At 43.5% G+C, this 27,123-nt stretch overlaps 1 protein-coding gene across 2 annotated transcripts in view; it reads left to right on the forward strand.

The window, feature by feature from the left end:
* The first annotated feature begins 382 nt into the window (after nt 1-382).
* LOC126480672 (GON-4-like protein) overlaps nt 383-27,123 on the forward strand; it is a 194,230-nt gene continuing 167,489 nt past the window's right edge. For both annotated transcript variants that reach the window (XM_050103895.1, XM_050103896.1), the window contains exon 1: nt 383-787. In XM_050103895.1, coding sequence (XP_049959852.1) covers nt 618-787 — 170 coding nt within the window. In that variant the 5' untranslated portion in view covers nt 383-617. The remainder of the gene's footprint in view (nt 788-27,123) is intronic.

The raw sequence follows: 27,123 nt of genomic DNA on the forward strand, positions 1-27,123 counted from the left end.
CACTCAGCGACTGTATGTGAAAAATTATAGAATGCAACAACCAGTCGTCCTTTTTAGATTTTATTACGCAAATCCAGATTTCGGCTAGTAGATAGCCATTCTCAATGCCCCATTTTTCATTCTCAATGCATGTAAGTCCCTGTTGTTCGGGCATCAATCATAGTTCTTTGAATATCGCATTGAGAATGGCTAGCTACTAGCCAAAATCTGGATTTGGATGATAAAAGCTAAAAACGACGACTGATTGCTGCACTCTATCATTTATATATATAAAAAAAGCTGTTATGCTAAAACCGAATGAAAAAGAATGTCTCTGATGGGCCCCTCCCGCCAGTTTCCGCTGCCTGTCGTCTGCTCGTAAGCATCATCTGTGGCGCCTGGATATTATTCGATGTGCGGTGATGTACATTATACCGGTTTTCATCTGATTTGAAAATTGTGTCTGATGGGTGACAGTGATAACGATAGCGTAAAAATTGTCACTCGACGCTGTTGTGCAAGCTACTCCGTAAATTACAAATGACTCGTACTGCAAATTGTTTATAGTTTCGAGAAAAGACGGGAAGACTTTGCCGCGTATTTTGTGAGTTTGTTTGTTATGAAACACTGTATTTACTATGTCCAGGCAGAACAGCGGTAATGTAAATAGTGTGTATGAAGAACAAGGTTCGAAAGGCTGGGAAGGGAATGATGATGCTGGCAGTGAATCATCTTGTGATTCTTGTGATTTGAAGATTGATATACCAGAGAATGAAGTTTCGGATGTGAAACAGAGTGGTCGTAAACGGTGAGCATTTCTTGCGGATAAAACGAAGGCAATGGACACATTGAGATTTGCAACACTTTTCTTAGAAACACATTGTGTCGATGTTTAAGTCTTACGTGTCTGAAGTGGACACCCTTAATATATGGATCTTTTGAGAATGGTACGAGCAAGTACTTTCTAATATATTGGTTATTTGCACCAGGCACAGGCGCACAACTGCTGTTTCTTCTGGCGCGCTCAAAGTAGGAGGCTCCGTATCATCACCACTACCACTATCACCATCATCATAATTTAATGCGTCTTCGAAATCGCTCTTTGGAACAAAATGTGCCAGATTCTTCATTGCAGGCTTTTACTCAAACTAGGGGAACTTCCTGCGTGTTGCTTTAGCCAACCATTCTTTCAGGCAAATGTCGTTTTATATTTGTTTAAACTTGTTGTATTATGTAAGTCCGTATCACCAAGATAATGACTAAAGGAAAACGCAACTATCCTGTTCCTGGAACATTTCTGTTGACTATATCCTAGTAAATAGCATAATGTGGCCTGTGTACAGTTAAACATGTAAATACTTTGTTGACTGTCTTCATCTTACCTTTGGGGTAAGTGTGTGAAAAAGAGGTTTCAGTTTTACTGACAGGAAGATATAAAACTAGAGTATTCTTAGAATACTTGGTGTAACTGCTACAAAGCAGGCCCAAGTTCTGTGGGTACTTATTTGTAATAAGTATTTGAGAAGGCATTACGAGTAGTATCAGCACTTTGCCTTCTCACTCACAGGCATTGCCTGTGTTGCAATTTGTTTGTGAGAGTTTATTTTAAACAGGAAATAGCTGCTGTTTAATTAATTCACACTTGTTACGTGGTCATAAGCCAAAAAGCCCATCGTATGCTGTGAACAGCCTTTCGGAAATAGTAAAGAAGAAAATGCAAGCTGTCAGCTTTGACCAATGATTCTTTTGCCTTCACATCTGTTCGCCAGCACATCATAACCATTATAGCAATAATATATCCATAAAGTCACAAATAGTGGACCTCTGTGTGATTATTAGGTCACTGATAGGGAACAGTTTAATGCTTCGAAACATATTTAAAAATTTGAACTTTGTAAAGAAGATGTGGGTTCTTAGTAGAAGCGTAAGCATACCGGGCAGGAGGAGTAATGAGTCATTCGTTGGTTTTAAGAATTCACTACAAAACTCTTTCTCACTGTTCTCCACATTGAAACCCTTCTCAGTTACTGCTTGGTGGGGTTACCTGTAAAATCTTTAGATTACAACAAAAATAGTTTCAAAAATAAATAGAAATCATATCTCCTTGACAACTCCTTCTACACCATAGATGAATTCTTGAACAGGAATAAATAAATCTATAGGTATAGTATATGCATTTTGTGCCATTTAAGGGAATGAGGTAGGTAGTAAAATTTTTAAGATTATTTTTTAAAGAGCTTGATTCATGCATGCATTTCTTATGCACTTGACATGTTCCACATCATAACAGTTTCTGTGAGATTGACCAATGGAACATGTAACTGGATAATTGTAGGTTACAGAGCATTCTGTGAGTTATGGTATGTGTTTCTCTAGAATTGCAAAAGCTGCCTTGAACTCGGACAGCAATGTTTGAAATTTCCAAGTTAGGAATGATAAGTGTCACCAATCCTCTGTTATGTCTGTGCTGGATGTATTTCAGCAGCTGTTGTGAGGTGTAACAATGGAACATTGTACATTTCAGTTTGTGTGTCTGAATCAAAAAATTGATCGGAAAGCTGAGCTGCTTGCTGTTGATGTAAAAAACTTGGATGTTGGACAACTTCTGGATCTTCTACCACATCCAAGTTCTGTTAAGTGTGCCGAGACAAATTTTACTACACTAGCAGCTATTGGAATAGGTTTTTGGCCAGTATTCACGTATAACTCTAAGACAAATGACTACACAGATATTAAAAATAGTATTAATACATCATTTCCTCTAGTAAATGTTATTTATTACCATTAAAATCAGAGTGGTATTTGAAAACAGTCACCTTTGTGTACTGGAATTAATTAGAATTATGGAGGACAACTTGTAAACTCAGTGAAATCAGTAAAAAGATGGTGGATTGGTACAAATCTGGTTGTTGTAGCTGGTCTATTAAGCAAGTGCCTAAAGACAAAAACAGTCAGACTACAACCAGAATATGAAGATTATGATGTGACTGGAATATCATAAAAAAAGAGTACCTGTGAGTTTCAAAAGACTGGGCTGCAGATGACTTTGGGGTGACACAACAGTAGTGAGTTACACTTCCATTGGCCCCAAGTTTATCATAGCCTTTGTGCAAACCTGACTTAATTATGATAACATGATTTTTGATCATCTCACCTAAAGACACATGATACTGTCCATTGTCATGATCCAACCTGAGTGTAGGACATGTCAATTCAACAGTGTCCCACAGACAAGTGCCCACCTTGTATAGTTCTGTAATTTCTGGTCAAGAATTAGTTCCATGGTGTAGAAGGTATGTTTTTTTTTTTTAGAAACTAGTTTAATTTAGGCCTACATTTGAAAACACTTCTCTTCTGTGCCAGATTTGCATGGGCAGATGCTTTATGGTTGTATTTCACTGCTCCCTGTGGCAAAATTAGATTCAGTACAAGAAACAGCAGATCATTTGTTGCTGTGTATGTGGGCATGTCTAATACACTCAAACTGCAATGGATTGTTGACAATAAATTTCCACATTGAATAAATGTACAATGAGGATGTGGTAAAGATTCCCAACTGTTGAGAGAGATGACCCTCACACACAATTTTAATAAATTTCTGTTGCACATTGAATACCTAAGTGAGAACTTACTTCTTACTTCACATTATTATTGTGAAGGTCATCGGTGAATGAAAGTATGTTAACTTACTGAGTTCAGTTACTCTACTGTTGACTGTTATTTTTGTTACAAAAGTTGCCGAACCTAAATATTTTGTTGGTATGTCAAGTTTCAGAAAAGGGGGGGGGGGGGGGAAGAGAGAGAGAGAGAGAGAGAGAGAGAGAGAGAGAGAGATAGATGGATAGATAGATCAGAAATCTCTTCCTCAATACTCTTTTGGTTGAAGAAATTGCTACACACAGCTGCATGTAGAGTGGAGATGAAACTAAACCTACATTTTCAGTGCAGTTTATTGGAGCTTGGTGTTTTCCCACTTCTGAGTAGACAAATGTGCATTCTCACTTTGTGGGAGGAAGGGTTGTCAGCCCAAGAGGTGTCCACCAAACTGGCATCCACTACAATGTTGTCATTCAAATATTCAGCTACTGTCATGAGATGCAAAACATTGAGGGTATGACTCAAAGACATCTGTGTTCCACGCTGGTTGATAATTTCTTTTCTTTTTATTTTGCCTTTGTCCTGTATCTACATGAAATTGGCTTGGTTGTTATCAGATTTGATGTTGTTAATGCTGGAGGGCAGTCGGGTTCTCTTTCTGTCATCACTCATTTATCATCCTGCGACTGAATTAAGCGTCTTTGTAGTTTTATCCATGTGAAAGAGTGAAACATACGAAATCATTGCAAATTGTGTAACTGAGGTGGGACTTGTGTACCAGCCTTGTATTAACCCAGTCAGATGTGGGAACCACCTAAAAATCACATCCAGGCTCTGGATGGAATTCAGTCTGGGGCTGGCTTGTCTGCATGAATCCCAAAAGCACCATGCTGATACTCGGCTATCTAGGTGAGTAACACTGGTTGATAACTCTTATCAACAAATAGTGGCTCTCAGGTACCACAAGAAGCCTGAAATGGAACTGCATGCTGCTTTTTTGGAGCCAACTAGTAAGACTGAGTCAACTGATACAGTAGCAAATGTTTTTGTATAATCTGTTTGGTCTCTTGATACCCATTGTGAGCAACAGTACAATCTCCCCCCCCCCCCCCCCCCCCTCCCATGTTTTTCGCTCCCTTTTCCTTTCTTTGTATCCCTTCTCCTCTCGTTCCTCCGCTTCGGCTTTTGATGTTCCTTTTTTTTCTTCTTCCTCCCTGTGCATTCCTGCTGAATTCCGGCCCACGCGACTGACGCGTAACAGGTGACTGGATAACACATAATTCTCAGCCCCAGGTCAACAGGTAGGATTTGCACATACCCTCCGGTACAGGCCAGGCCCAGGGAGGCGTGATTGCCTGAGCTGCAACCTTCCCAAATTGCTGTCAGGTGTTTGGGAGATGTGAACAATAACCTAAGGCAGGTGCGCCCCTTTGTGAAGGGGGCCCCTAGTTGGAAGGAGCGCGCCATCGGTGACACTGGCAATCGTGGGAGATTTTCTCGCAATGAGTCAATCATATTCCCAAACAATGTCTACGAAATGTAAACATAATGAGGCTAATGATTCAAAGACCCTTCCCCCTGCACCACAGTTCCTCATGGTCTCACATACTGAAGATGTCAGTCCTTCACCAGGTTAAATCTGTTTATTGTTCTTAATGGTGTTGATACAGTTGCTGGCCCTGTGAAATCCTGCTCTCTTTTGTAGAATGGTACTTTGCTTTTGGAGATTCTTAAGCACAACTACTGCTTGCTGCCTTGCTTCTCCATGGCAACCCTGTTCGTGTCGAAGACCATGGAACTTTGAATTCTACCCATGGTGTAATTTATACTAGGCTGCTTGACGGTCTAATCAAGGCCAAAATCCAATCTTACCTCTCTGATCAATGTGTCATTGTTGTCCAAAGTATAATGAAAAAGGTAGATTCCTCTTTAGTGCCCACCTGCACTCTTTTTCTCACCTTTGATAGAGTGGTGCTTCTGTCCAAAATCAAAGCAGGGTATAAAATTATCACAGTTCGGCCATATGTTCCGAACCCAATACGCTGCTACCAGTGTCATCGTTTCAGCCACAGTAGAACGTCTTGTTGACACCCAGCCAAATGGGTAACCTGTGGTAGGGATGCGCATGAGGGCGTTTGTCCGCCTTCTTCTCCCCGCTATATCAGCTGCAATGGCGGCCATGCCTCCTCGTCTTGGGATTGTCTCATGTACCTTGATGAGCGGTCTGCCAAAGAGATCTGGGTAAAGGAAAAAGTGCCTTACCCGGTCACTCCCAAGTTACTGGCTAGCCGCAAACCCTGGGTTCTTCTATCCGGCACCTATAGTTCTGTTCCTGTTACCCCTCACTCCATGAAGGACATAGCCACCCAGACATGTGGCCTCCGATTCAGCTTGAGATCACTCAGTGACAAGGTAACATTGCCATCCCCCCGTCCAGCTGTGCAACAAGCCGTCAAACTCTCGCCTCAAGGGGTGAAGCCACCAGCTGCACATCTGGTACGCCGGAAGGGACAGGAGTACTCCCATGAAGACTTCCTCCATCCCTCCAGCCAAACAACACCTGAGTCTTCCTCTAACCAGAAAGGCTTGAAGTAGTTCACCAAAGGCAAGCGGTCTTCTCCTTCGCCAACTCGAATATTCTCTTCGACGGTGTCGTCAAGTGATATCTTAGCCCGCCTGGCTTCCATGTCGCCAGTGCACGCCACCAATCATTTTTCAGCACTGGACTCCACAGACTGACTGCACAAGCAAGCCGATGCTTCTGTGGACCCCATGGAGCAGGATCCTCCTGCTTCTGTGCTCTGTAGTAGCGACTCTTCACAGGCTGTCAGTCGGCAGCCGTCGAGGTGATACCCCTACATCTCTTCCTCATCATGCCTCTCCTCCAATGGAAAGTTTGCGGCCTTCGGTCCCACAAAGAGGATTTATGGCTGCTTTTAACATTGCAGCGTCCTCTTGTGCTCTGCCTCCAGGAAATGAAATTGCGCCCTCACTACCACTTTGAGCTTTCACATTTCTTACTGATTCATTTTGATCTCCCTCCTGAGGTTGGCATTCCATTTCATGGGGTCGTCATGCTTCTTGTACGGTATGACATTCATAGTCAACCCATCTCCCTGACTACCCATCTTCAAGCTGTTGCATTTTGTCTTTTCCTTCCCACCTGACTTTTTCCTTCTCTACCATTTATGTCCCTCTGTCATTTGATGTCACGAGGTCAGACTTCCTTCAGCTTATTGGGCAACTACCTGCCCCACTTTTGCTACTCGGTGACTTTAATCACATCATCCCCTTTTGGGTTCTCCCAGAACCTGTCAGACCGGTGCCCTCTTGGCTGACCATTTTAACCAACTTAACCTCTTCTGCCCTAATACTGGAGCACCCACTTTCCTTTCCAACTCCTTACACACTGATTCCCATTTGGAACTATCCTTCTGCACTGCTCAGCTTGCCCATCATCTTGAGTGGTCTGTTCTTTCTGATACCGACTCGAGCGACCATTTCCCATGTACTATCCATTTTTGACTCCTACCCTATGTGCGTGCACACCCAGATGGCAGCTTACTAAGGCTGACTGGCAGCTTTACTCCTCCCTGGCGACCTTTGAAGAACAAGATTTCCCCAGTTGTGATGACCAAGTGCAATATCTCATAAACAATATCCTTACTGCTGCAGAACGTTCCATTCCTCACACTTCCCCTTTACCACATTGTGTCCCAGTCCCTTGGTGGACTGAGGCATGCTGCGACGCAATTCGCGCGTGGAGGCATGCTCTTCACATTTTTAACCATCAACCTACGATGGCAAACTGCATTCATTATAAACACATGCGTGCAAAGTGTTGTCGCGTTATTCGGGATAGCAAAAGAGCTAGCTGGATTTCGTTCACTGTTTCTTTTAACAGTTCCACCCCTTCCTCTGTTGTGTGGGCCAAACTCTGATGGTGCTCTTGGACCAAGATCCATGGTAGCAGACGATGTCATTGTGGACCCTATTGCTATCTCCAATGCCTTGGGCTGCCATTTTGTGGAAGTTTTGAGCTCTTCCCACTATCACCCTGCCTTCCTCCATCAGAAACAAGCAGGGGAGGCTTGGGCTATACCCTTCTCCTCTCCAGCTAGTGAGTGCTACAATGCCACCTTTACTGTGAGCCAGCTGGATGATGCTCTCCTGCCGGGCATCTCCGGATCCCTTTTTGTTGACGATTTTTACATCTATTGCAGTTCTCCATGGACATGTATCACTGAGCAGTGTCTTCAGCGATGTCTTCTTCGTCTTTACTCCTGGAGCATCGACAATGGCTTTCGCTTTTCCACCAAAAAAGTGGTCTGTATGAATTTCTGGCAGCACAAATGGTTTCCCCCACCATCTTTACATCTTGGGCCTGTTGCCCTTCCATTCGTTGAAACTACAAAATTCCTGGGGCTCATGCTTGGTCTTCCCATACGTCTTACATGACAGCCTGCTGTACGCAGTTCCTCAATGTCCTACGTGTACTCAGTGGTATTTCCTGGGGTGCCGATCGAACCACCCTCCTCCGTTTGTAATGGTCCCTTGTCCGTTTGAAACTCGACTACGGGTGCTTTGTTTATGCATCTGCACATCCATCCCTCTTAAGCCGTCTCAACACTATCCCATTTGGCCATGGGCGCCTTTTACACTAGCCCAGTTTAGAGTCTGTATGCTGATGCTGCTGAACTACCTCTCCCCTACTGAAGTGACTCTCTCCTCAGCAGGTATGCATACCATTTGCCTGTCAGGCATGGCCCCCATCCTATGCCTCTTCCTTTGATCATTCCTTTGATTTCCAGTACGGGGTGTGTCCCTCTTCTCTGTTACCTCCTGGAGACCGCTTTTTGTACTTGCTACGGCGGCTTATCTTCACACTACCTGCACCTTTCCCGTTGAGTGTGAACCCTTCACCACCTTGGCTTCGTGAAGCGGCTCATGTTCACCTTGGCCTTCATTCGCTCCAGCCTCAGTCTATCGCCTTCAGTTTCACGACCTTCACATGGAACTTAGTGATAGTACCTTTGTATACACTGATGGCTCTCGGACTGACTGTGGGGTTGGGTGTGCCTTCGTCATTGGCACCCGTGTCTTTTGATATTGGCTTCCGGCATACTGCTCAGTATTTACAGCCGAGCTCTTCATTTGTATCAGGTCACGGAGTACATCCGGCGACACAGCCTTTTCGGTTGCCCTCTGCTGAGACTCACTCAGTGCCCTTCAAAGTCTATGTGTGTTGAACACCACCCACCTCATAGTGCAGTGGATCCAGGAAAACTGTCACTTGCTCACTCATGGTGGAGCCAGTGTGGTGTTTCTGTGGGATCCTGGTCATGTCAGTCTGCCAGGAAACGAGGCTGTTGACACTTCTGCCAAGGCTGCAGTCCTCGTACCTCAGCCCACGAGTTCCTATATTCCCTCCAATGATCTCTGTGTTGCCATCTCTCAAGAGGTGATGTCCCTCTGGCATTGCCAAAGGTCCTCGCTTTATGGGAATAAGCTCCGGCTTACTAAGCCTCGCCCAGTGGCTTCGTCGACCTCCTCTCACACCTCCCGCTGAGAGGTGGTCATTTCAACTAGGCTGCGTATTGGGCACTTCCATTTTAGCCATCGGCATTTGATAAGTGGCACTACGCCACCACTTTGTACACATTGTGCCCAAGTTTTAACTGTCCGCCAATTCCTGACGAACTACCCATGTTTTAACCGTTCATGTTCTCGTTTGGGTTTGCCGTCTGAGCTGTTGGACGTTTTAGCAAATGACGCGCAGACTGTTGACTGCGTTTTACTTTTTATCATCCAAAGCAATATGGTGAAGGCCATTTAATTTTTAGTTTTGGGCCTCCGTTTCTGTATGGTGTCTTTTTTTAGCCCTTTTTCCACATGCCTAGTTTAAGCTGTCTTGTATTATTTCAATTGGGACTGACATATAGACATTTTTTAACTCCTCTCTGTCTTCGTGTTCTATAGTTTTGTCTTGGGCTTGTTTGACCCCAGTTGTTCTTTGCGCCCTAAAGCAAAACCAAACCAACCTCTATATGTATCAGACTATGCACGAAACCTCATCAGTTCTGCTCAGTTAATAAAACAAAGACCTCTTTCCCTTCCTATTCTTAATAATCCTCTAGCTCATTGAAGTATCTCCAAAACAACTGTTGAGTCACATAATTGCATACACTTCTGTGGCCAGTCAGTTCACATAAAAAAATTTTTGAGTATCCTACTGCATCATAATGTGAAACACTACACAGGAGAAACCAATGTTTCAGCCACAGTAACAGTGGCCAAAACATTGGGTTCTCCAGTATATTTTTTCTACCTTATGATGCAGTACAATGCTCAGGAAACTTTTATGTCAACTATTGAGTCAGATTAACTATATGATTCAACTATTGGCTTCGACTGATGTAGAAACAATTTGATGACATTGACCTCACACTTTCTGATGCAGTGACAGAGAGCATGCAGATATATACAAGACATCTTAGTAATTGCAGCATTATTGAATTTTCATGGAAATATTCTAGCCTTTAGACAGGTACTTTTATAACTGCAGTTGTCTAGTGCTTATTTTACTACAACTACCTAATGTAAATGTAGGAAACGTTTTACAATTTTGGACTGAAATAAATTCACTGAATCCAAATAACTTGGCTTCACCTGTACTAGGTGCAGATGTTTTACCTATGCATGGATAGCCTAATGGTAAGGCGACTGCTCGAGAGTGGCGGGAAATCCAGGTTCGAATCCCGGTCCAGCATAATTTTTCACAAGTCATCAACATGTAGAAAATCTGCACCTAATACACTGACACCAATTTATTTGAATTGTGAGTGACTGTCATCATCAGTGTGAATAGTAGTTCCTAGTGTTGGCTTTAGATGGTAATTCATAGGTCTTGATTTCTTAGTCTTATTCTCACTAACACAGGAGTACAGAATTAAGCTGTGAGCATTCAGTGATGAATGTAGAAGACTACTGTGTAGGGATGCAGACAGTGTGACACATGGAAGTTTGGATCAGCCCAGGAGGTGCGCATGGGTAGCCTAATGGTAAGGCGACTGGTTGTGATAAGTGGGAAATCCAGGTTCGAGTCTCTGGCCAGCACAAATTTTCATGTCAGAAACAGGTAGAACATTTACATGTAATACAGCTGACACCAGGATTGTCACATTCGGCGATTTCATCTGATTTCGAAAAACTGAGAAGTTGTTACTACCTGTGGTGTACATTCAGTCTATTTCTTTTTGTTCACTATGTGTTGTGTACATAAATGTTATTAGATTGGTACCCAGTACATACACTTTTAATGCTGAGCTCTCATCTGCCTGCACAGCACTAATGATTGGACTTTCTCTTGCTGAATTAATAGTGATGATTTACAGTGAAATATGAAGTTGCAAACTAGATATGGTAACAAAAGTTCCGGCAGAATGTACTTAATTTAGGAGTAAATCCAGTCATTCATAAAATAGAAGCATTGGGAAGTATTCAGACACACAAAAAAAGAATGAAAGTTTTGCTAGCTTTAAGGTGAATCCACTGATAAATTAAGTGTTCACACATGTGCATGCACCAATTCCTTACCTTCAACTTGGCCTCATGTTCTACAGATTCCTCCCCAAGAACACAAACCTCTCAACAGAAGTAGAAACAGCTATTCTCAACCTCAAGGCAGACTTTAAGTTAATCATCATCCCTGTGTACAAAGGCTCTGTGATACCTGCAAGAAGTTTTCCATGAACTCTTTGACTCCTCCACCTACAAACTCTGCTGTAGTGATCCAGAAGTCCAACATAACCTCCAGTCCCTACTCAAATCCTTTAGCCCATCCCAGAATATTCCTCTCAATCCATCTCCCTTCCTCCTCAACAACCTTCTATGATGGTTTCAGTTCATTGATGATATCGTCATGATCTAGACCTAGGGCCAAGACATTTTCTCCTCATTCCTCCAGAGCCACAACATCTTGTCTCTCATCTGGTTCTCTTCCCACTAGTGTGACTCCTTTCTGGATGTTGATGTCCACCTCTCTGTCAATATCAAGCCCACTAATCACCAACTGTACCTGCATTTTGTCAGCTGCCACCCTTCAATACTAAAAATCACTCTCTTTAGCTTTGTCATATATGGATTGCTGATCTGCAGTGATGAGGATTCTCTTGCCCAGTACATTGAGGGTCTCACAAAGATCTTCACAGAATGGCACTGTTCCCCAAACATAGTCTGCAATCAAATTTTCCTCACCATATTCTCATACACCACTAACCCTCCCACCATCCCCAATAATCAGCTGCAAAGGAGTCTCCCCCTCATCACCCAATATCGTCCCAGACTGGAGGAACTGAACTGGTCCTTTTTGTATTGACTACCTACCATCATGCCATGAAAAGAGGGACATCCTATTAAAGGTTCTTCCCACTCTCCCTAAAGTGGTATTATGTCACCCACCCAACATACACAACATCCTGGTCCATCCCTGTACCACTCCCAACCTCTTGCCAGGGTTCACACCACTTTGGAAGATCCAGGTGCAAGACCGCCGAATTCACCCACCCAGCACATCCTGTTCTAGTCCCAACATATGCTTACACTATCCCACATAGCTGGGACAGATACCAGCTTTGCTGCAATTTCTGCACAGAATTTTATGTGGGCATGACCACCAATCAACTGTCCACCAGAATGAATGGCCACTGCCAAGCTGTGGCCAGGAGCAGAGTTGATCATCTTGTGGTGGAACACAACATGCCAAAGTTCAGTGCCTGCTTCACAAACCTTGCCATCTGGATCCTTTCACCCCTCCCCCCCCCCCCCCCAGATAACACAGATGGGAATTATCTCTGTAATACACCCTTCACTCTCATAATCTTCTTGGCATCAATGTCTGCCAACCCACTGCACTCACATCCTGTGCCTACCTCTGTCCTGTCCTGTCCTGTCCTGCCCTGCCCCCTCCTCTCAATCCACACCTCCATGTCATCAAGTACCAAACACACTCAACAGATCTTGTGCCTGTACACCTGCTGCCTCTCCCTCCCGCATTCCTATCCCACCAAACCAATGCCTCCCTCTACACCACCAGCTACTCCTTGCAACCGCCATCTCTTGCTTTCCACCTCTTTCTCCCTCTGCCAACCCCACCTGACACAACCCCTCACCCTAGTCCATCCGCAGAACTGCAGCCCCTGCATTCTGTGTTCAACCAGTACAATGTACCACCCAGGGAGCTCACGGCTCTTTTGTGAATTTGTGCGTGGCGCACACAGGCCCCCAAGCTGTTGCAGCCCTTTCTTCCTTCCTGGGCTGCATTTCCTTTTTCCTGCCCCTCCCTCCCCATCCTCATTCCTTCCCCGCTGCCCCCTCCTTCCCATTTCTCAGTGTTCTGATTTACACTCCTGGAAATGGAAAAAAGAACACATTGACACCGGTGTGTCAGACCCACCATACTTGCTCCGGACACTGCGAGAGGGCTGTACAAGCAATGATCACACGCACGGCACAGAGGACACACCAGGAACCGCGGTGTTGGCCATCGAATGGCGCTAGCTGCACAGCATTTGTGCACCGCCGCCGTCAGTGTCAGCCAGTTTGCCGTGGCATACGGAGCTCCATCGCAGTCTTTAAGACTGGTAGCATGCCGCGACAGCGTGGACGTGAACCGTATGTGCAGTTGACGGACTTTGAGCGAGGGCGTATAGTGGGCATGCGGGAGGCCGGGTGGACGTACTGCCGAATTGCTTAACACGTGGGGCGTGAGGTCTCCACAGTACATCGATGTTGTCGCCAGTGGTCGGTGGAAGGTGCACGTGCCCGTCGACCTGGGACCGGACCGCAGCGATGCACGGATGCACGCCAAGACCGTAGGATCCTACGCAGTGCCGTAGGGGACCGCACCGCCACTTCCCAGCAAATTAGGGACACTGTTGCTCCTGGGGTATCGGCGAGGACCATACACAACCGTCTCCATGAAGCTGGGCTACGGTCCCGCACACCGTTAGGCCGTCTTCCGCTCACGCCCCAACATCGTGCAGCCCGCCTCCAGTGGTGTCGCGACAGGCGTGAATGGAGGGACGAATGGAGACGTGTCGTCTTCAGCGATGAGAGTCGCTTCTGCCTTAGTGCCAATGATGGTCGTATGCGTGTTTGGCGCCGTGCAGGTGAGCGCCACAATCAGGACTGCATACGACCGAGGCACACAGGGCCAACACCCGGCATCATGGTGTGGGGAGCGATCTCCTACACTGGCCGTACACCACTGGTGATCGTCGAGGGGACACTGAATAGTGCACGGTACATCCAAACCGTCATCGAACCCATCGTTCTACCATTTCTAGACCGGCAAGGGAACTTGCTGTTCCAACAGGACAATGCACGTCCGCATGTATCCCGTGCCACCCAACGTGCTCTAGAAGGTGTAAGTCAACTACCCTGGCCAGCAAGATCTCCGGATCTGTCCCCCATTGAGCATGTTTGGGACTGGATGAAGCGTCGTCTCACGCGGTCTGCACGTCCAGCACGAACGCTGGTCCAACTGAGGCGCCAGGTGGAAATGGCATGGCAAGCCGTTCCACAGGACTACATCCAGCATCTCTACGATCGTCTCCATGGGAGAATAGCAGCCTGCATTGCTGCGAAAGGTGGATATACACTGTACTAGTGCCGACATTGTGCATGCTCTGTTGCCTGTGTCTATGTGCCTGTGGTTCTGTCAGTGTGATCATGTGATGTATCTGACCCCAGGAATGTGTCAATAAAGTTTCCCCTTCCTGGGACAATGAATTCACGGTGTTCTTATTTCAATTTCCAGGAGTGTATGTCGACCTGGGCATCCACCTGGTTCCCTTTATTTCTTGCAATTTTGTTCCTTTTGCTTATTCTCTCTCATCCTTTTTGCTGTTTTGATCCTACCTTGGTGTTTGACCTCCACTTCTAAATTTTCTGTTTTTGGTGTGGGTATTTTGGGGAAGAACTCCCTCCCTAGCATCTATAGTGTGGATTCCTCTTCCCCCCTTCCTCACCCCCTTCCTTCCCTGCTGCAGCTTCCCCTCCACCCTACTAGGTCACCAGCTTGTGTAGCCAATCCATGTGATGGGGCAGTTATGTACCCATATGGTGGAGACATCTGACAACACAGGGATCACACCACTGATACCTGAGCTATTCCCTGCCTATGTATGCCAAGGAGTGGTTGTTTTCCATCCAGGAGCATCGGAACTCCTGGCAACAGCCGCTGTGCCAGAGGGTGATTGTTGTGGCTGGATGATGCCCATGGAGAGAGTCCTTGATTGCAGTGGGTAGTATCAGGGTGAATGCTTGGTGCATGAAGGGTATCAAGCTGCCTGTATCTGGCCATTCTCAAATGGCCATCTTTTCAAGTGGTCATTGAATGTTGATTAATATGAGCTTGCAGCCTTCCCTTCCCTTCCCTGGCTATACACTGGGTGGAGGGTCAGGCTTGTCATCCTGAAATGAAACACTTTCCCTGTTATCTGATTTCTACCAGGACAGATGGGGACACATTCAGTGCCACAAAGCCGTTGTTTTTTGTGGAGAATATTGAGGACAAGTTTGGCAAAGTGGAGTCTCTCAGTAAGGTGCAGTCAGGCTTCCTGTTGATCAAAGTTTTTTTTCTCTCCCAATCTGCAGCCCTTCATGCGTATGACAGCATTAGTGACGTCCCATTGTCTATTACCACTCACCAGTCTCTGAATATGGTCCATGGAATGATTTTTAATTGAGATGTCATCCTGCAAACTGATGAGGAACTCCGGGCTAATGTGGAGCAGCACAGTGTTCATTTTGTTAGACGTGTGCAGGAGGGTCGTGAAGACAACCACACTGATTCCAGTGCCTTTATTCTGGCTTTCGAGGGGGATACTCTCCCAGAGAAGGTCAAGGTTACGTGTAACTGATGCAATGTGAAGCCGTACGTCCCACCACTCATGAGGTGCTTTCGGTGCTTGCATTTTGGGCATATGTCTTCTCACTGTATGGTGGACCCTCTGTGTGGTAAAAAATATGACTGCCTCCACCCAGTGTTGATTTCTTTTACTTTTGCCTCTGTTGCATCCTTTCCCCCTCCTACCTCATCCTTACCCCAGCACTGTTCCCCTCTCAACTTCCCATCTCCTATGGTTCCCACACCCTCCCCTCTGGGTGCCACTCCCTGGATGAAAGAAGTGCCCCCTTCTTCGGTGCCCACTAGTGATGGGGCTCGCCCCAGGATCTCTCCCCCTTGCAGTCTCTCAGGCCAGAGGCCTTCTCCCACAACTCAGTCATGGGACACACTGTCTATGAAAGATGAGGAGGAGGAGGAGGAGGAGGAGGATGAGTAGTAGTAGTAGTAGTAGTAGTAATCCCAAGGCAAACTACCACCCCACCCCCAGTGCCCCCCGGCTGTGCCATCTCCCCCCTTCGCTATCTGAGATGGACATCTTATTTATGGCTGTCACTCCATCCTTATCAGTGACGACTCCTGACCCCGTGACATGACCTCACCTCGGCTTCTTTATGTCTGAACTGGACTCTAATCACATGGTAATCCAGTGGAATTGCATTGGATATTACTGTCACCTACTGGAAATACAACAACTCGTTTCCTCTTATTCTGCGTTCTGCCTTGCTCTTCAAGAAATGCACTTTCATGATGACTGCTCTTCAACGTTTTTTGATTATCGGGTGTTCTGTCAGAACTAGGCCAATGCCAGAATATCTGGAGGGGTCTGCACTTTGGTTTGCACAGATACCATCTGTGACTGGATCCCCCTTCGTACCAACGTGGAAGCAATTGCGGTACAAGTGCGAACGACCACAGAAATCACCATGTGCAATATCTATCTCTCTCCGGGTAGGCCACTTCCTTATGTTGACCTGCCTACCTTAACACAGCAACTTCCACCCCTGTACCACCTCCTCAGGGACTTCAATGCACACCTCCCCCTGTGAGGGGAGTGGCACTTCGATGGGTAGCGGTCTCCTAGTTGACCAACTTATTACAGACTTTGATATGTCTCTCCTCTGATGGTTCCCCTACCCATTACAGTGCCGCTCATAGCACCTTTTATGATATTAATCTCACAACATCCTCTTCTGCTCTTGTGGCTTCCCTACATTGGTCACCTCATGAAGGTCTTTGTGACACTGACCAATTTCTGGTGATACTCTCAGTCCCCTGTCGTCACCTGGCTGACAGGCTGCCATGTTGGGCATTCCACAGAGCCAGTTGATCTTTATGTGTGTCTGCTGTTCATTTCTACACCTATCTCTCATACTGCATTGATATAGTCGTGCAAGATATCTCTGACACTCTTCTTTATGCTGCTGGCACTGCTATCCTTCTATCCACAGGCCCCTCATCGTTGACTGGTCCCGTGGTGACCAACGCCATAGCAGACACTATCCAGGACTGCCAATGGGCACTGCAGTGATTTAAACAGTACCCTTCACAGACCAAACTCATTGGTTTCAAGCATGTCTGTGCTAAGGCTCACTACCTTATTACTCAGAGTAAAAAGGAATGCTGGGAGCACCATGTTTCCTCCCTGGGGATGTATGCCTATTCATTGTAGGTTTGGTCCGAGCTCTGTAGCCTCCTGGGCTACCAGCGACAATCAAATGTTCAGAGCGTTATCCTGTAGGGTGCTCCGTGTGCTGATACATCGGTCCTTGCAGAACACCTTGTGACCCAATTTGCGAAAGCATCGGCCTCCTGCTACCTTTTTCAAGCAGAAACGACAAGTTGAAGAAATCTCCCTCTGTTTCAACCCCCATCATTTGAATCCTATAATGAACCATTTACTGAATGGGAATTCTTGCAGGCTCTTGCCTCTTCGTGTGACACGGCCCCACGCTCGGATTCCATCCAACCAGATTATCCAACAGTTGGACATCACCCAGAGGCAACATCAACTCAGGGTCTTCATTCACATTTGGCTCACAGGTGCCTTCCCCTTGCAATGGCGAGATAGTATAGTTATTCCCGTCCTTAAGCTCGGGAAGAACCCAACGTCTCTTGACAACTACCACCCAATTAATCTGACCAACATACTTTTTAAACTGCTTGATAGGATGGTTAGCTTCCACAATTATGTTGGGTACTCGAATCACAGGGCCTTTTGTCCCCATATCAGTGTGGCTACCAGGAAGGATGATCCCCAACTGACCATTTACTCAGATTGGAAACAGCAATCCAACAGGCTTTTTCTAACTGCTGGCACCTTGTCGCAGTCTTCTTTGACCTACATAAGGCATACGACATGACTTGGTGCCATCGCATTTTAGTTACCCTCCATGACCGGGGCTTTCACAGCCCCCTTCAGATTTTTATCTATTAGTTTTTATCCCTCTGGCTCTTCCAGGTTTGAGTTGGCACTGCACTCAGCCCCCCTCAGATCCAGGAGAATAGTATCCCACAGGGTTCTGTATTAAGTGTCTCACTCTTCTTCACTGCCATCAATGGACTTGTAACCTCTGTTTGGCCTCTGGTTACCTTAGCGTTTTATGTCGACAGATTTTTGAATCTGGTGCAGCTCCCACTCAGTAGCATCGGCTGAATGCCAATTCCAAGGTGCCATCCGACAGGCCTTTTCATGAGCACTCTCCCATGGATTCCAGTTTTCTCCCTCCATAACGTGAGCTTTGCATTTTTGCCATTGACCACAGACACTCCAGTCCAGAACTTAATTTAGGCAACCAGCCCCTAGGTGCTGTACACAGTCCTGTTTCTTGGACCTTATTTTTGATAAAAAGATGACATGGCGGCCCATTTCACCATCTGAAGACTACCTGCATGCGGAAGCGTAACACTGTCTCCTGGTCCACATATCTTGGTGTGCAAACCATGCTATTCTTCTCCAACTTTACCATGCTCAGGTTTTCTCCAGACTATATTGTGGTTGTCAGGTTTATGGCTTGGTGGGTTCTTGCACTCTGAAAGTACTTGACCCTGTTCATCATTATGGGGTGTGTCTGGCTATCAGTGCCTTTCGCACTTGTCCTGTCAACAGTCTCCTTGCAGAAGTGGGGATTTATCATCTACAAATGTGATGGAGTCAACTCCTGGTTTCTTATGCAATCTCCATTCAATGATTCCCTGACCATCCCGTGCACCCTATCCAATCAATGGAATGTGCCCTGTGTATTTCCTCTCACTCCCCCATTGGATGGTACCTCGACCACAGATTAGGACCAACCTATTCCAGGATCCTAAGGCCTCTGTTGCACCTGTGATATTTTGGCATCTTGTACATTCCAGCCTTGAAGAGTTCTATCTTATACACTGATCGTTCTAAAGTAATAGCTAAGGCGGGATACACTCTCACATTTCCTACTAGCATGGAACACCATTTACCGCCGTGATCATGCAGTGTGTCCACAGCAGAGCTGCTAGCCCTTAACAGGACCCTCCATGTTATTACTCAGGCTTCCCTCCACAGTGTTTTAATATGTATCAACTCAATGAGCAACTTGCAGGCTACAGAGCAATGCTACTCTCATCACCATTTGGTCACTGCTGTCAGTGATCTTCTCTCTGCCCTTGGCATCCCAGGGAACAAACTGGCTGAGTCTGGCTACAGAGGCAGATACTTACCCCCATTCCCTTTCATGATTCCAGATGCAGATATGCGAATCCACATCAAATCTTTCTTTGCCCAGAAGTGGAATGACATCTGGTGTGCTACTGCTCTCAGTAATAAACTCCGCACAATCAAGAACACTACTGCAGTTTGGTGCTTTTACTTCAACTCCTCTCGGAAGGAGTCCACTGTCTTATGCTGTGTATGCATTGATCATATCAGGCTCACCCATTGTTATCTCTTGCGTAACAAACTACCCCCACAATGTGGGTGTGGAGCCAGACTGACAATGTCCCATATACTGGTGGAATGACCCTTCTTTTGGCCCTTCATACTAAGTATAGCCTTCCAAATCTCTTCTCTTTAATATTAGCGGACAATTCATGGATGGTTGAACTGCTCTTCAGTTTCCCACATGAAAGTTGTTTTTATTTTCAGATGTAATGTTTTGCTTTACTCCTAGAGCAAGGGCAGTGGGTTGTGATTGGGGTCCCTCTTCGTTTTTTTCTGGTCTAGGACCATGACCACTTCCCTGTGCAAAGACCCCTTTTTTATCTCTCTCTGTTTTTCCAGTGTTTGGATTTTGCCTACCCTTTTAAGCCTTCTACTGTGTTTTAACTTCCTCATTTTATAGCTTGACCCCTGGATCTGTCCACTTTCAGCAGACGCTTTCTCTTACGCAAGTAACTTTGGAATCTCAGGACTGATAACCTCACTGTTTAGTCCCATATATCTCCCCCCCCCCCTCCCCCCCAAATCAGTTAACCAACCAATCAGCACAATATACCCTCTATATTCAATGATTCAATGATATGATGGTCAACTGTGGTCCTGAAAACGATCAAGATGATGATTATAGTGTGAAAGGATCAGTTGCCAGAGAAATCTGATGCCCTGGGTACGTCCGATTGCAAGTCCTATCTTGGTTGGAAATCGTTGCAGTCTTTGTGGAGCTCCTTTCATGTATGGAGCAAATCAAGAAATTTGGCCCAGCAACAAGAAAATGGATTCGGCAGCTTTTCAACAACTGCATGAACCAGTGCCAAATACCAAAGATCTGGTGAAAGTACAGGGTGATAGCTCTTCTGAAACCTGGAAAGGAAGCAAATCGTCCCAAGAATTTCAAACCAGTTAGCCTTTTGAGTCACCTTTATAAACTGTTTGAACATATGATTCTGAATAGAATCCGATCAGTTATAGATCCTATTCTCATACCCGAACAAGTAGGACATTGACCAAACAGAAGCTGCAGAATGCAACTTTTGAATCTCACTCAGTTTATAGAGGACAGCTTTGAAACCTGACAATTAATGGGCATGGTCTTCGTTGATCTCATAGCAGTATATAATACTGTCCACAAGCAAAATTATACAGTATGATCAAGAACGCCCACCTCGTTAGACAAATCAGCACCCTTTTTTTTTTTTTTTTCCCACAGACAACACAGTTGCTGGAGAGCACAGAAAAATGGTTTTCCTCAGGGAATCATCTTGGCTCCACTTCTCTTCAACATTCATACCAGTGATCAGCCATTGACCCCAGGCACAAGGAGATTCTTCTATGCAAATGACGTAGCTGTTGCTACACAGATCTCATGCTTTGAAACAGTGGAAAGAAACCTGACAACTGCACTTAGAAAACTGTCAAGCTATTACAATTGAAATCAACTCATATCAAAGCCTTCAAAGACACAAGTGTGTGCCTTTCATTTAAGGAACAGGAAAGCTAATTGTATGCTACATATTGAATGGTCAGGCACCGAACTCCAGCATCATTATGTCCCTAAATACTTTGGAGTCACTCTTGACAGAACTCTGACATTCAAAACTCACTGCAAGAACACCAAAATGTAAAATCTCCACTCGAAACAACCTAATTCGCAAACACAAACTATTCGTTTTTCTGCAATGGAACTGTGCTTTTCTACTGTCAAATATGCTTTCCCAGTCTGGTACAGGTCATCTCATGCCAGACGAGTAGACATTGCTCTCAATGAAACCTGCAGGATGATCACAGGTTGCTTAAGAAATCTGATAAACTCTACTACCTGGCTGGAATAGTGCAACCATAGGTACGCAGAGCAGTTGCTGCCAACAAGGAGAGACTGCAAGTGGAACAGAACAGTGCCCATCCACTGCACAGACATAATCCACCACAGCAATGGCTGAGCTTGCGAAAGAGCTTCCCGAGGACATGCGAGAAGCTCACCATTTCACCAGAGAAGACAAGGCTGGAGTTATGGAAGAAGTTGATGCCTCAACTACACGGGGTGGATGCCAGAAGCTGAAGAACTACCACCTCGACACAATAAAAGCTGGCTGGTGTGGAAATCTTTAAACAGATTATGATCAGGAGTTGGACGATCCAGAGACAACCTGAAGAGATGGGGCTTCATAACAGAAGATATGTCCTGTTATTGTGGGCAAGGACAAACCACAAGCAACAAGCCGCATGCTTCAGTGCCCCTTGTACCCTACATCCTGCATGAAGAATGATCTCCTGCAAGCGCCTTGGAGGTTGCTAAGTACTGGACACACAAAAAAGCACAATATAGCTGCACAGAGGGTGTCTGTGTGTGTGTGGGGGGGGGGGAGGGAGGAGGAGGAGGAGGGATGCGGGGGGGGGGGGGGGGGCACATGCAAGTGCTCCTGAATTATTTATGGACTTTCAAACTACTTATTCTTGAACATATTCTGCGTTATCATATTCTAGACTTTGAGTTAGAGTTAAGATCCAGACTGTGATATACAATTACATATTAGAATTTCACTGGCCTAGTCATTGTATCTTTCTGACAGCTCTGATAGCGTGCTACATATCCAGAGTGCCTGACAGGGTTGGATGTAAAAGATAATCTTAATTAATGTGTACTGTGTTCAATTTTATACTAACTCTACATAGGTCAACTGTAGAATGTCGTATATCACTGAAATCACTTGTGACTGTATCGTATTTCGCACTGCAATGCTGGAGAATATTCTCAACTGTTGAATACTGTCAAATCCATTGTGCAGTTTTGTCATGCTTCCCATCCTCTTGATGGCTTAAATTTTCCACTTACTGTTCACACGTTTCAGTTTTAGATGAAAGTGTGTTATAGCATTTTTAATTTTTAATATCTTTGGTGAGCAATAGTGATGTAAAGACCAGCTTGCCCACACCATAACTGTTTGTCATATCTCAACTCAGGACTTTCTTGCTTACAAAGGTAATATGTATTTCACCAACTGAGGTGATTAGAAATGCTAGATTCTATTTTCAGTTGTCGTTCAGCAAGTAGTAATCTTTGGGCAGGCCCTGTATTACTGGATACTGAGCAATTTTGCTGGGTCATATTTTATTCGATAACAAAAGATTTACTGAGTGGAATTTTTGTTGTGCTATCAGTGTGGGTTAGCATATTTGATCAATAATTACTTTGTGCCAAATATGCTCTAGGTAGAGATCCAGAGATGAACTTTGTAAAATTCAACACTAAAAATATACATTGTGTCTAGTTTTCTGTTTCTTATCAAAATCTTGTACACAATTAATATAAGGAAAGGGGAAAAGGGAATAGACAGTTGGGTCAATATAATTTGCGTGCTTAGCCCGTCTCATACATGAGATTTTTTAATCATTTGGTTAGTGGCTTCGGTATGGAAATGGTGTAGTTAAATATTTGTTCTTGTTTTTTTCTTCTTCCATTTCAAGGAGTGGGCATTGGTCTGTTTCATAACCAGAATAATTGAACAAAACTTTTGTGTCTGTCTAGATTAGATTAGATTAATACTAGTTCCATGGATCATGAATACCATATTTCGTAATGATGTGGAACGAGTCAAATTTTCCAATACATGACATAATTAAGTTAATTTAACAACATACTTAAGTTAATATAACAACTTTTTTATTTTTTGTATTTTTTGTGTTTTTTGTATTTATTTATTTATTTTTTTCTTAATTTATATCTAAAAATTCCTCTATGGAGTAGAAGGAGTTGTCATTCAGAAATTCTTTTAAATACTTGTTGGTTATCTGCCAGACTTTTGATACTATTTGGTAAGTGACCAAAGACTTTAGTGGCAGTATAATTCACCCCTTTCTGTGCCAAAGTTAGATTTAATCTTGAATATTGAAGATCATCCTTTCTCCTAGTATTGTAGTTATGCACACTGCTATTACTTTTCAATTGGGTTTGGTTATTAATAACAAATTTCATAAGAGAGTATATATACTGAGAAGCTACTGTGAATATCCCTAGATCCTTAAATAAATGTCTGCAGGATGATCTTGGGTGGACTCCAGCTATTATTCTGATTACACGCTTTTGTGCAATAAATACATTATTCCTCAGTGATGAATTACCCCAAAATATGATACCATATGAAAGCAATGAGTGAAAATAGGCATAGTAAGCTAATTTACTAAGATGTTTATCACCAAAATTTGCAATGACCCTTATTGCATAAGTAGCTGAACTCAGACGTTTCAGCAGATCATCAATGTGTTTCTTCCAATTTAATCTCTCATCAATGGACACACCTAAAAATTTGGAATATTCTACCTTAGCTATATGCTTCTGATTAAGGTCTATATTTATTAATGGTGTCATACCATTTACTGTACGGAACTGTATGTACTGTCTCTTATCAAAACTCAGAGTGAGTCTATTTACAAGGAACCACTTAGTAATTTTCTGAAAGACATTATTGACAATTTCATCAGTTAATTCTTGTTTGTCAGGTGTGATTACTATACTTGTATCATCAGCAAAGAGAACTAACTTTGCCTCTTCATGAATATAGAATGGCAAGTCATTAATATATATTAAGAACAACAAAGGACCCAAGACTGACCCTTGTGGAACCCCATTCTTGATAGTTCCCCAGTTTGAGGAATGTGCTGATCTTTGCATATTATGAGAACTGCTTATTTCAACTTTCTGCACTCGTCCAGTTAGGTACGAATTGAACCATTTGTGCACTGTCCCACTCATGCCACAATATTTGAGCTTGTCTAGCAGAATTTCATGATTTACACAATCAAAAGCCTTTGAGAGATCACAAAAAATCCCAATGGGTGGTGTTCGGTTATTCAGATCATTCAAAATTTGATTGGTGAAAGCATATATGGCATTTTCTGTTGAAAAACCTTTCTGGAAACCAAACTGACATTTTGTTAGTACTTCATTTTTACAGATATGTGAAGCTACTCTTGAATACATTACTTTCTCAAAACTTTTGGATAAAGCTGTTAGAAGGGAGATTGGACGGTAATTGTTGACATCAGATCCATCCCCCTTTTTATGCAAAGGTATAACAATAGCATATTGCAGTCTATCAGGGAAAATGCCCTGTTCCAGAGAGCTATTACACAGGTGGCTGAGAATCTTACTTATCAGTTGAGAACAAGCTTTTAGTATTTTGCTGGAAATGCCATCAATTCCATGTGAGTTTTTGCTTTTAAGCAAGTTTATTATTTTCCTAATTTCAGAGGGAGAAGTGGGTGAGATTTCAATTGTATCAAATTGCATAGGTATGGCCTCTTCCATTAACAGCCTAGCATCTTCTAATGAACACCTGGATTCTACTATATCCACAACATTTAGAAAATGATTATTAAAAATATTTTCAACTTCTGACTTTTTGTTCGTAAAGTTTTCATTCAATTTGATGGTAATACTGTCTTCCTGTGCTCTTGGTTGACCTGTTTCTCTTTTAATAATATTCCAAATTATTTTAATTTTATTATCAGAGTTGCTGATTTCAGACATGATACACATACTTCTGGATTTTTTAATAACTTTTCTTAATATAACACAGTAGTTTTTATAATGTTTGATAGTTTCTGGGTCACTACTCTTTCTTGCTGTCAGATACATTTCCCTTTTCGGTTACAAGATATTTTTATACCCTTAGTAAGCCATGGTTTGTTACAAAGTTTCTTACGAGTATATTCAACTATTTTCTTGGGGAAGCAGTTTTCAAATGCATTTACAAAAATTTCATGAAATAAACTATATTTTAAATTGGCATCAGGTTCACGGTACACTTCATCCCAGTCTAACTGCTGTAGGCTTTCCCTGAAATTTGCAATTGTTAAATCGTTGACTGAACATGCTACTTTGGAGGACTGTTTAGTATTGCTGAATGGAGCTATGTCATATATTGTAACTAGCTGTGCACCATGATCAAAAAGACCATTCTCAACAGGCTGACCATTTATCTGGTTAAACTTATCTTGGTCTATAAAGATCTATCAGTGAGCTGCTATCCTTTACCACCCGAGTAGGAAAATCAATAACGGGTGTCAAATTGAAAGAACCGAGTAATACTCCAAGGTCATTTTTCCTATTACCCTCTTTCAGAGAATCTACATTGAAGTCCCCACAAATAACAATTTGCTTCCCCCTGTCTGACAGATAGCACAACAAGGAGTCCAAATTTTTCAGAAATAGATGAAAATTTCCCCAATGGGGACCTATGTACTGTTACAATTATAAATGTGCCTTTATTTAATTTAAGCTCGCAGGCACATGCTTCTATATGTTTCTCTACACAAAACTTTTTTGTTTCTATACTTTTTGCACAATGATAACTTTTGACATATATGGCAACTCCTCCTTTCTCCATATTTTCTCTCATTACATGTGCAGAGAGCTTATATCCACTTACATTTACCTTATCCATATCAGTAACAATGTGATGCTCAGACAGGCATAGTACATCTATTTCATCCTCAGCTTCTAAATCTTGTAAACAAACCAGAAGCTCATCTATTTTATTCGTTAAACTCCCAATATTTTGGTGAAATATACTTACATTATTTTTAATTATACTTTTATGAGAACCTTTCCTTATTCTAACATTTGCAGTCTTTTCATTGGCTGTCTATACCTCATTTCCCAGTTTGGCTGAAATGTAATGCTTGTCATGGCAGGTGTTTGGGTGGCAGCCTTTTGATATGGTCATGTTGTTGTTGTTGTGGTCTTCAGTCCTGAGACTGGTTTGATGCAGCTCTCCATGCTACTCTATCCTGTGCAAGCTTCTTCATCTCCCAGTACCTACTGCAACCTACATACTTCTGAATCTGCTTAGTGTATTCATCTCTTGGTCTCCCTCTACGATTTTTACCCTCCACGCTGCCCTCCAGTACTAAATTTGTGATCCCTTGATGCCTCAGAACATGTCCTACCAACCGATCCCTTCTTCTGGTCAAGTTGTGCCACAAACTTCTCTTCTCCCCAATCCTATTCAATACTTCCTCATTAGTTATGTGATCTACCCATCTAATCTTCAGCATTCTTCTGTAGCACCACATTTCGAAAGCTTCTATTCTCTTCTTGTCCAAACTATTTATCGTCCATGTTTCACTTCCATACATGGCTACACTCCATACGAATACTTTCAGAAATGACTTCCTGACACTTAAATCAATACTGGATGTTAACAAATTTCTCTTCTTGAGAAACGCTTTCCTTGCCATTGCCAGTCTACATTTTATATCCTCTCTACTTCGACCATCATCAATTATTTTGCTCCCCAAATAGCAAAACTCCTTTACTACTTTAAGTGCCTCATTTCCTAATCTAATTCCCTCAGCATCACCCGACTTAATTAGACTACATTCCATTATCCTTGTTTTGCTTTTGTTGATGTTCATCTTATATCCTCCTTTCAAGACACTGTCCATTCCATTCAACTGCTCTTCCAAGTCCTTTGCTGTCATATATAAAAAAAAAAAATAATATTATTAATCTCTTCTGTCCTTGTTTTTATGCCTAGTTGCTATCTTGTAACTTCACTCCACACTTTGTCACTTAGTATTAGTCCAATAAGTGACCCCAGAAATCTCATATCAGATGCTCCAGTTCTTGGTTCAGCTTTCGTTCTTAGGATCCAGTTTTAACTACCACAAATAAGAGCAGGCTTAGCCACCACATTGTGCAGTCTTAGAATTCTCCCTTTCCTCATAGTTC

Source organism: Schistocerca serialis, chromosome 5 (genome assembly GCF_023864345.2).
Source record: "Schistocerca serialis cubense isolate TAMUIC-IGC-003099 chromosome 5, iqSchSeri2.2, whole genome shotgun sequence".
NCBI lineage: Eukaryota > Metazoa > Arthropoda > Insecta > Orthoptera > Acrididae > Schistocerca > Schistocerca serialis.